The sequence below is a fragment of the Eupeodes corollae genome, chromosome 2 (genome assembly GCF_945859685.1).
Source record: "Eupeodes corollae chromosome 2, idEupCoro1.1, whole genome shotgun sequence".
In the NCBI taxonomy this organism is placed as follows: Eukaryota; Metazoa; Arthropoda; class Insecta; order Diptera; family Syrphidae; genus Eupeodes; species Eupeodes corollae.
This window is the reverse complement of record NC_079148.1, coordinates 39,715,923-39,727,652: the sequence shown is the minus strand read 5'-3', so window position 1 is coordinate 39,727,652 and position 11,730 is coordinate 39,715,923. Positions and strand designations below refer to the sequence as shown.

Here is an 11,730-nt window from a genome sequence, read left to right as displayed (position 1 = left end):
AGCATTTTTTTTATATTTCTTTAGTTTTCCAGTAACAAACAAAAATCAAAGAAATCAGTTTAACGTTACTTCAAGCGCATTTTCCTTATTTGATCTTTTTTTTGCTCCCCTCTCCAACTTACAATAAGAAGCTTTATAAGAAAAATTACAAAATAATTGTTGTGAATACTTCATATTTATGTCTTACAATTAGCAAACACACCATTAACCGACACAAGTTACACATACGTGAATTTTGAACTTAAAACTGTTTTAACTAACCAACGCCAACGTTTTCTTTCAAATTCCTTATTTCAATCGCAAATGTCTGTTTTGTTATCCTTATTATACAAGGATATCAATTCTGGCAAATCATGCGCTCTTTACCTGGAAACACTCCTGTCAAAATATAAACTTTATTAATCACTTCTTAGTTGTTCGCCCTTTTCGATTAAAAATAAAAACTACTTTGTTCATCCATCATTTGAAAAGTTTATCAAATATTTTATTTCTTGTCAATAAAACAAAATGAGACTAATTCCTAATCTTCAGATCCTTCGTCGTATGAGTCTTTTGGTTAGACAAAATTTCCATGCAGAATGTGAAAAAGAAATTAATCGGCAAATTAATATGGAACTTTATGCCAGCTATGAGTATATGGCTTTGGTTAGAAAATATTTACATATCTAATTATAAAACTATTGTTTTGAAAGCATATGAAATGGTATGGAAAATATGTACAACTTGTGTGTTTAATTTCAGGCCTTTTACTTTGACCGAACAGATGTTGCACTTCCCGGACTAAGCAAATGGTTTAAAAAATGTTGCGACGAAGAGAAAGTCCATGCTGAAAAGTTAATGACCTATCTTAACAAACGTGGCGGAACTATTGTCCTGAGCAATATTGAAAAACCAAAATTTGTCTATGAATCGGTTAGGAAATCAATGCAATACGTATTAGACATGGAAAAATCTGTGAATAAGGTTTGTTGATCATTTAGGGTTTAGGTTTCTGAAATAAATCAATAATTACATTATCTCTCAATAGAGTCTCCTGAAGTTGCATGCGGTAGCTACGGATAAGAATGATCCAAATCTGTGTGACTTCCTTGAATCCGAATACCTTCATGAACAAGTACATGCCATCAAGGAGATATCTGATTATATTCGACAAATCGAACGTAGTGAAGAGGAACTTGGTGTTTACGTCTTCGATATAAATTTTAATGACAAAAAGTAAATTTGTATACTGATGTGATGTTGCTACTGCTGCTATTGATTGAACTATGTCAATTAATCAATTAGTGGATAAGAAACTTCCGGATGATAGACGGGACTGGACGGGGCGGGGTGGCGTGTTGTTGAATGTACCTTTATATAAAAGAATCGCATATTTATATTTATTTTTTGCTTTTGACGATTATCAACGGAAGAAATTGAAATTTTTGTAGCACAAATTCTGGTTTATTTATTTTTGTCGGCCGGTTCGATGGTTTTTCTAGCTCTAACTATCAACAATATCTGCGCTCGCCGGTGGGTGTGGATTCGAAAACTTTCTGGGCGGAAGCCATCTCAGTCGTTGGACTTTTATCTTTCAGGCTAAGTCTACGTTTGGTGTACAGCCCGTACAATTCGTCGTTTCATTTTCTCCTCCACTCACCTTCTATGCATATGCGACCGTAGATCACGCGAAGAACTTTTCTATCCAAACGACCCAAGGTGTTCTCATGTCAAAGGACATGCTTCTGCACCGTATAACCGGACGGGGATGATGAGGGTCTTGTATAGCGACAAAGTGAGCGCAAAGTGAAGGCCTTTAGCTAGAGTAATTCTTTGTTTGATCTTAGCGCTGGTGTTGTATTCAGACAAAGTACTTAACTACCTGAAAGTTACGTCTTTCGATGATGGCGTTTTTGACCGAGACTTCTTTTTGACGACAGCATTTATTTGTTTTGCCGTCATTAAGCGAAAACCCCATTTGTTTAGCCGACTCTGCCTCAATACACACAAAAAAAACCGTTGACATCACGCTAAGTTCCTTCGATTATGTAAATGTCATCAGCATATGCTAGTTATTGGACAGATTATTAAAATATAGTAACTCTAGTGTTAAAAAACGCACTATTCTTTCAAGGATGATGTTAAGGAAATACCATGACAGTCTAAAGCCTTTTTTGACATCGACAGGATATGTTAAGTTGTTTCCAACCTTTATGGAGCAGCGTGAATTCTCAAATGGTGGATGGCCATCGTGCACAAACGGACGAGTTTGTCAGAGCATCCAAAACTAAACATGGCTCTATACAGGTCGTCCCTGTAGATGCTGTCATATGCAGCCTTGAAGTCGATGAAAAGAAAGTGTGTGTCGATTGGATGTTCTTGAGTATTTAACAGGATTTGCCGTAATATATATTTAATCGATTGTGGACTTTTCTAGTCTAAGGCCACACTGATAAGACCATCAGCCTTATTGCGAAGATCAACTATCAACCGATTGACGGTTGATAGACTATATCAATTCAAATCAAAAACGGTATTGTGAAAATCAATTGACAAAATATTGTGCTATTGTGAATGCCTTCAAAATTATTTTATTATTCTTACAACTGACAGAAGTTTTGAAAGCAAATAAAAAAATTTAAAACAAAATAAAAAATTACTTCGACTGAATTATTTTTGATGAATGATTCTGAACTCATTGAAATGGCGAGAATGCGAAGGAGTTTGAGAGATGCATCCAATCCTTTGGAACTGGAAAGCCAAATGTGAGTATAAAGGTTATGACTTTCAGACACAAATAACTTAATCTGTACCTGCTCTCCTCCGTTTTCAGCTTTTTAAAAAACTTTCGGCTATCAAAGGATGCATTTCATGATCTTTTCCAAGAAATAGAGGACAAGTTGAAGCCCTGCAAAAGTATTCGAGCCGTCCCGAATACTTTAAAACTAGCAACAGTGCTAAGATTATGTGCACATGGGAACTACCAGTTGAGTTTGGGAAACGACTTCATTCTTTTTCTTTGAAGAGGTTTTTTTCTGCTGTTGGTCAACAACTTCAACTGGGTCAATCTGATGGGTTGATCGTTCATATGCGGCTTCTTCAGTCAATAAATCATTTTCATCTGAGGTGTTAATAGTTTCAAATTCCAAATTCTCTTCCGGGTGGATTAACACATGTATTTAGACCAAATAAACTTACAACAGCTTCTTTCATATCGCTAATGTAGTGAAGTCTATTTGGACCACCACCAGTGGCTGATATTTCGATTTTGTTTTCAGTTTTCTTCTTCTTTGTTTTTAGGTCGACCCATACTCTTTGCCACTTCTCTGAAGTACGTTCTGGGGGCCCTAAGCTATTCAGCTCTACAGAATTTTTTCCCATTTTGAATATGAATAGCGAGTTCAATATTTTGTTCCATCAACTGGACTAATCTGCATATCTGTTTTTTGTTACTAATAACTTTTTGAGACCTTTAAAATACAAAATTAACGATTTATAAATTTTTATAATTCTAAACTCACATTTTTTTGTTATTTTTTCAGCAAACACGAACTCATCAACTCAAATTTACTATTGAAAAAAAATTGCCAGTTGACAAGAAAGTCGATGAATTTTTTTTTCGCAATACCAATTTTGTCCATTCACAATTTTTGTCTTTCAGGTTATTGATACAAATTCACAATGTATCAACAATTCATTGACAGTAGACACTCTTTCGAACACAATTTCTGCTTTTAAACCTTTCAACATCTTCGACCGCACCCTCGAAAATATAAAATAAACTTACCTGTCCTTTCTTTATGAAACATCTAAAAATAGTTTTTGAAATTAATGCACAACCAAAAGAAACACTAAATTCGGCTTAAATAATCAAAAAACACCTCACTAAGTGTTGTTTATTAAAAATATATATTTTTTGTTTTTGTATGCAATTTATTACATATTTAAGGCTCATAATGTTTATTTCGTAGCAAAAAAAGAAAGAAAAAACTCGAAGGCCTTTGGTTTTCCATTTAATAATACAAATGAAATGATTACATCAAATTTTCTTTTGTTTAGATTATTAGTTTTTCGCTCATTAACTTTTTACTTGTTTTGTTACAAAAAAAATTGCTTTGTTTTCGTTATATTATTAATTGACTTAAAATTAGTTTTATTTTCTGTTTTTTAAGGAATACTTGAAGTTATCCTGCTCGATTGTTTCTTCTACTCTTTTCTTTTTTTTATCATTTCTGGAGTTATGTAGATTTATATAATATAATTATGTATGTGTTTGTTGTGTAGGCATTTTATGTTTTCTTTTTGAGAGAGTTAATGTTAACTTGAATTAATAAATAAATGTATAATAAAGTTATATAAAGTGCATCAACAACAATTGTTTTAAACATACTGGGCTGATTTTTTTTTTCTCTTCTTTTTTTTAACGCAGCATTGCTGCATGCAAAGAGGAAAACATAATTTTCTGTTTTAAGGATAATTTAACAAAGAAAACATCCATTGATTATGGATTATTCAGGAAGATCTAAGATTTTTCCAACAAAAGCCGATATGTCGGTGTTTCTACTAATGTGATCAGATATGAAGGGACTTTTAAGCAATGTATCGTAGTTAGGACGCTCTTCGAATTTCTTCTGCAAACAACTCGTGATGAATTGTTCGAATTCGGGGGAAAATGAACCGGGTTCAAGTCGTGGTGGATGATCGGTTACAACCTTGAATCAATAATTTTTTGGTTAATCAGAGTTTAAAGCATACAAAGAAACAATGATAGTTTTTACCTGTTTAAGTTGTTCGAAGGGTGTAGTCCATGTGTTGTAAGGGAACTTGCCGGTAGCCATTTCAATCATACTTATTCCTAATGACCATACATCAGATCTTATATCATACTGCTGGGGATTTCCGGTAGGATCGATTCGTTCGGGTGCCATGTACGGTTTGCATCCCGCATCTACAGTTTTTGCAACCGAGTCGACAAGATAACCTGAAATTAATTTAAAAAAAAAATATTATGAATTGAAGTTATTTGATAAAACAAATTAGGAAAGTTAGAAATTTTGGATAATTTTAAAGTTGATGAGTTCGCAAAACTTATCGATGGAGGTTTCATAAGCAACATTCTGACTGTCACAATAGACTTGTTAAAACACCAGTTCGTGAAAGAGTTTAAACTAGAATAGTTGTGACAATTTTTCGTCTGAATTAAATCACTAGTGTAAGGGAATAAGTCACCGTTGTAGCCAATATTCTACGAATGACAAAATTTTTGGACTTGGGCGGCTGAATTCATTGTTAGTGATCTAGAGAACATAGTCCTACAATTTTGTTTGTAAGAGCGCCCACTCAAAGGAGAAACTAAAAAAAAATAATGCATGCCTATGGATAATCTGATCTCTTCGCACGTACTCATCTGTGGAAATGGACACTTTACTCTGAATATTTGTTTTGTTTTTATAATAAACGGGCACTCAAGGGGTTAAATACCCTTAACATGTTTAAAGTTAAAACACAGTAAGATAGGGAAGGATTAAAGAGGAGATACCGATGATAGGGAAAAACAGAGTTGGGTAAAGCATACCACATTCTCGATGTGCGGTTACCTCTTGATATAGGTACTTATCAAGCAAATCGCCTCAAAGTTTCATTACAGTGGGTTAATAGCAACATTTGCCACTAGGTAATTCTAAAGTATTTGGAATCAGTTCCAAAGCACACAGACTACACTATTCCCCAACTACAATTAGGCAGACATTGCTAGATTTCTATACCTTCCAAATCTTTCTGGGAAGATAGAGCATTCCTAGAAGACGAGTCAATTCACTTTTATCCCGATGGATCGAAAACAATGGTAGAGGCTTGTACTCTAAACGAGGACCGATAGAAAAAGAAGCCTCGTCCTGTCTTTAAAAAAAAAATGATATCAACATCTGATATCCGTATTTTCTCAGATAGTCAGACCGCTATTAAATCTCAGGAACTCTATAACAGTTTATAAATGCACTCAAGGTGCTCGCTTTTTCTAAGCAGATCGCATGTAAGGTCAATAATTGGTGTCATAACCGTGCACGTACTCTAAAATGGCTTTTATTGAAGCTGTATAGATGAGCAAGAGGGGAAAACAGTTCTTCACCTCAGCTGTATATGCCATGCTTTTGCTCAAAAACCCTACCTTCCTATTTTATTAATAAAACCAGAAAATAAGTATTTTTGATTTTTTACCGTTAGCTTTGTCACAGTAAAAACCGTTTTTTTAAATATATGGCTGTTCATAAAAATAGCAGTGCATGACAAAGTACTGAATCTATTACGTAAGAAGTAAGAAAAACTGCAATAAGTTGTATAAAAGTATGGAAATAATGTTGGCTTACAATTAGTACTTTGTTGCATTACCGTTGCTTTTTATGACTGCTTCGCATCTACGTGGTATCGAGTCCACTAAAACCTGACACCTCTCGACTGGTATTGCGTTCCACGAATCACGCACTGCTTTCCACAATTCTTTTATGAATTACGTTCTTAACATCCCCCTACAAATTTTCGATGGGGTTAAGGTCGGGGGATTGAGTGGATAACTTCTTCTGCGCAAACCATGATTTCGCATTTTTTGACGTATGCTTTGGGTCATAGTCTTGTTGGTATACCCAAACCAACGGCATTTCGTCTTCAGCATAGGGTAACATAACCTCCTCGAGAATTTTCACATAGTCGGTTGCATCACTTATACCCCCGATAAGATAAGTAGACCCGACCCCGTAATACTAAAAGCAAGCCCATATCATAATTTTTACTCCACCATGCTTCACTGTTTTTATAGTGTACCGTGGATCGATTTCTGCATTTAAGGGTCTTGTCACATATTCCCGGCGACCCAAAAAGGACGACTTTGCTTTCATCGCTCCACACCGCTCATTCCTTCATTTCTCTTTTGCCTAATCTCTGTGCGCTTTAACAAACTCCATTCTCTTGGCCACATGTCTTTTCGTCAAGAATGGTACCTTGTGTTGACTTTGGGCTGGTAACTTCGCTTATAAAAGACGTCTTCGTATTGTGAGAGGGTTGACAGACAGTTGAATTGTTCGTCAGTTCTTTCAATAGTCATCCTTTTTGGGCTAGCGTTTTCGGTTTATTTTGCCATTTTAATGCGTTACTGACCATTTTTGGTGAGCAGCCTTGGCTGTCTTGAATATTTTAGTAGGTTTTTCCCTCCAAACGCAGTTTTCTTATAAATTTTCGAATTTCTTCGGTGCAGTGTCTTGACCATCCCATTCTTTATTTTTGAGCTAATATTTATTAAGTTTTCAATAACACAGTGTACGCGTTAGCAATTGCAGAAAAAAACAGTACGTTAAAGCATTCCACATTAACGAAGTACGGCAAAAGAACAATTTATGTACTTGGCAGTACGATCTAAGTTAAGCTCGAGGTATACTGATTACTTTAAATGAAGATACAAAAGAATCAACCTTATTTTCGTCACCAATCATTTTGAACGCTTTATACTTTCGAGAAAATTTAAGTAAGATAAAGGAGCATATCCAGAAGTGCGACAGATACTTAATTTTTAAAAGTAAATAAGTCTTAAAGAAAGAAACTGTACAATCTGGCGACATTGTTGGTAACATCGAGCATTTTATCGCTCCACAAGCGAAAGGACGTGACACAAGTCAGGTAATTCTTTACATTCATTTTTAAGAATTCAGAGAAATAACCTTCCGTAAGTATTAGATTGTTTACATACCCGAAATTCCAAAGTCGCACATCTTGACTTCCCCGAGACGATTGACTAAAATGTTAGATGGTTTTATGTCCCGATGTATAACCTTTAACTTAGCATGCAAATAATGAAGAGCATTTACAACAGACATGGCAATCTATAAAGAAAGACATTTTTAAAAAAAACATTCAGACCAAGTTAATTTAATTAAATATTTTTGTTAAATTACTTTTCCCAAAACATCTTCTTCCATTTTGAGTTGATTTTTGAATACTTTTGGATAGAACTTATCTAAACTGGCATCCATGACTTCCATGCATATCCAGACATCTCCTTCCCTAAAAAGCGCACCGTAGAAATGCACAGTGTACATACAATCACTCGATCGCATAGATATGTCCAGATCCATGAGGAGACGTTTCTTAACAAAATAAAAAAACAACAAAAATCGTTATGAATATTATAACAAAAAATTATAACTTTTAGAGAACTTACTTGTTCCTGCATATTTACTGTGGCAGTTATACGTTTCACAGCCATTACGGTACCCGTTTGTGTATGCCTCATCTTCTCCACAATTCCATAGGCTCCTCTGCCAAGATCACAGATTTTCTCCAGTCCATCAGCGTCAACTTCAAAAGTCTTCTCGCCAATTGTGATTGTTGTCCGCTGATCGAGATTTCTCGGCGGTGTACTACATAATCAGAGATAAAAATCAATTGATTTGGTGCTTGAAGAGTTGACTTTTTCGCTTTGATTTGCAAAAGAACACAAATAAAACTTACACTGGAACCTCTGGCTCGGCAGTCAGTTTCATTTTAAGGTTAGGATTACGACGTGACATTATTTTTACTTAAAATTTGGCTCTTCTAGTCCCAAAAATAAACTAATTCAATGAGTGTGGGTGATTGAATTATATTATAAATTACAACTTTTATCACGATTTATTGAACTTTTATTTACATATAATTTTAATTAAAAATAAAAATAAAATAATAAAAATCTCGTATCTATCAATCGATTGTTTAAAGCACTTTACTTCTTTTGGCAATTTGTTGGTAAGGTAATTTTGTTTTTGTTATTTTATCCCTTAGTTTGTTTATTCTTTTAGTTGTTATTTTCTTGTTTTAATTATTGCGAAATATTTAATATTTTGTTTGCATTTTTTCAATAAAATTAAATTAAAAATAATAATCGCTTGACCGCAAGAGATTTTTTCGCGTTTTGTTTCGTTCGATAGTTTCGAATTTTCGATTAAAATTGTAAATTTTTTCGATGGTTTCGATTTTTTTCCTTGCGGAATTTGCGTGGGAAGAGATGGGATATTTGCGAATGGGAGAATTGAATAAATGTAAATTTTTGACAGTTGAATTTTAAAGATAAGTTCGTATTCAGCAACGAACAAAATTGAAAAAAATATATAAGGCCTAGTTTACATTGTCATTAAAACAAAAATGTTTCAGTACATTCTACATTCGTACAATTTAAATAAAGTACAAAAGCGAATATGATGGATAAAATGGATATGAAGGTTTTATTTATACCACGTGTTATGATAAGATAGTATATTTGTGCAAGCAATTTTGTCAGCACCCTGAACAATTTAAAAGTTATCTAAGATTAAGGTATTTGAAGTTGTTATCTTTTGACATTTGGCAAGTAAATGTACGACATTACTAACTTGGTTCTCCACTGAACATATTCGATGACAGGACTATCGGCCTGTCACCAGATTATCAAATAGAGACCAACAATCCAACCTACAGTCCATGATCCGGTCATCGCAGTTTGGATTTTCGAGCGGATCAAAATCATGTCATCAAATTTGACGTTTGTGTTGTATGTAGTGGTGACCCTAAATTTTCCGCAGTCTTTTTGACATGAAAATTTCATTTCGTTTCAATTGTTGTCGAGTGCGGTCATGCCTACATATTTTTTTAAATTAAGTAAGTGAAATTTTTTTTATATTAGGTTCAACTTGATATAAAAATATTTATGGACCTTAATCATGAATACCTTAATCAATTTAAGGTTATCTTTACTAAGCACAGAACATCTTCAAAGCTGTCGACCGACATCCTTTAAAAATTCTTATAGTCTGCACCGTCCTCCCATAGTAAGTCCTTGAGTAGGTGCGCCTACAACTCATGAAGTTCCCTTACTTCGAGAAATGGATTCACCCAAAACCTGTGTTTTCTTTTATCCTCTTGAATAGTTAGGTGGTTTAGTTCCTCCAGCTTCTTAACCAGCATTCACTTTTTAATTTTTGTTTACTAAAAAGCATTTTTTCATATAATTTGTTTGAAATTTAATTTTGTTAAAAAAAAACAACTACCGACACAAAAAGTAAATCAACAAAAAATTGACAACAGATTAACCGTTGTGTAAAATGTGACATTTGGGGTTGCTCATGGCAAGATATAATATGCCCAGTCAAAAATCACTGGATTGCAGATAAGATTGCGGAAGAGAAGTTGGATTGGATTTTACTCTTGTGGAGCCTCAGGGTAAAAATGATCGGCGTTGATTTTGGCTGGCAGAGACTAATTAATGCCAAGCTAGGAAGAGAAGACATTTTTAGTGGCATAATCGGGAGATACAGCCTGCACGACACTACCCCCGACAACGGATTCAGGCTGGTCGATTTCGCTGCGGGCGAGACGTTCTTGTAGCTAGTACGCAGTTCACGCATCTTAATATCCACAAGGGGACATGGAAATCTCCTGATCAACCAACTTACAATCGCAAGAGACTGCCATGTCCTTTTCCGATCGAGTCTCTAATAACCTCTTAAGGAGTCCTATGCTTCCTGCATTAGCCATTGAAAAACAGTGGCAACATTGCCTTGCAGCCATCAGAGATGCCGCCTCTGAAGTGCTAGGTGTCACACGGCCACCACAGCGAAATCCTTGGTTTGACGACGAATGCCTGCAAGCGCACTCAGCGAAACAAGAGGCATACAAAACGGCGCTGCACAAAAGCACTAGAGCTGCTCGCGAGCTCTACGAGCAGAAGAGGAGAGAGGAACACCGGAATCGAGGAGATAGAGGGATGTCACAACAGGAATGAGGTTCGTAAATTTTACCAAAAGGTAAAAAAAACCTCCCAAAGGTACCATCCACTAACCGAAGCCTGTAAAGACGATCAGGGGAACATCGTAGTAGAACCGCAGTCGATGCTGAGAATATGGAAAGATCACTTCTCCAAATCAACCTCGGCGACGCAGATCAACAATTCCGCCTACCCGACCTTGACGAAGTGAAGATAGCTATATCTAAACTTAAGTCAAACAAAGCTGCTGGAGCTGACGGCATCGCTGCTGAACTATTCAAAGCAGCAGGCGATGACTTGGTACAGAGCATGCACCAACTCATCTGCAAAATATGGTCGGAAGAAAGCATGCCCGATGAGTGGAATGACAATGGAGAATGCACGCTGCTCTATCAAGGTTGGAAAAGATCTTACCGATGCATTTGATGTCAAAAAAGGTTTTAGACAAGGCGATGCACTGTCATGCGTCTTCTTCAACATCGTTCTGGAAAAAATTGTGCAAAACTCAACCGTCAACACTAGAGGCACAATCTTCCAAAGGTCCATCCAATTACGCGGATATGCAGATGATATTGACATAATTGGAAGATCAAAGCGTAATGTCGGTGGAGCGTTTTTGAGCATTGCGACGGAAGCGAAGAAGATGGGTTTAGTGATCAATGACTAACTGTACGGGCTGTACAGCGACACTGACCTAGTTAGCAAAATTAAAGTCCAACGGCTTAGATGGCTAGGTCATGTAGATCGGATGGACATCAACGCTCCAGCCGGGAAGATCTTCGAATCCAATTACGAGGGACGGCGCAGTAGAGGAAGACCGCGACTCAGGTGGCGCACCCAGGTGGGAGAGGACTTCAACCAACTTGGCGTGGGAAACTGAAGACAGCTAGCTAGGGACCGAGCTGGCTGGAGACGCTTGTTGGTTGAGGCCCAGGTCCGCCCCGGACTGTAGCGCCACCTTAAGTAAGTTAGTATTTCCAATCTTACAA

General features: G+C 36.1%; 2 protein-coding genes across 2 annotated transcripts; one reads left to right on the top strand and one right to left on the bottom strand.

Moving 5' to 3' along the window:
* The first annotated feature begins 378 nt into the window (after window positions 1-378).
* Window positions 379-1,436, top strand: LOC129946261 (soma ferritin). The gene is made up of 3 exons (XM_056056387.1): window positions 379-645; window positions 742-963; window positions 1,028-1,436. Exons 1-3 carry the CDS (start codon window positions 508-510, stop codon window positions 1,217-1,219), a joined length of 552 nt encoding a protein of 183 aa, XP_055912362.1. The 5' UTR covers window positions 379-507; the 3' UTR covers window positions 1,220-1,436.
* Window positions 1,437-3,835: 2,399 nt separating this feature from the next.
* Window positions 3,836-8,625, bottom strand: LOC129946260 (dual specificity mitogen-activated protein kinase kinase 3). The gene is made up of 6 exons (XM_056056385.1): window positions 8,476-8,625; window positions 8,186-8,384; window positions 7,920-8,111; window positions 7,715-7,847; window positions 4,758-4,960; window positions 3,836-4,691 (listed from the first exon to the last, which is right to left on the bottom strand). The coding sequence occupies exons 1-6, from the start codon at window positions 8,532-8,534 to the stop codon at window positions 4,488-4,490; spliced, it is 990 nt and encodes a 329-aa protein (XP_055912360.1). The 5' UTR covers window positions 8,535-8,625; the 3' UTR covers window positions 3,836-4,487.
* Between the last annotated feature and the right edge of the window lie 3,105 nt (window positions 8,626-11,730).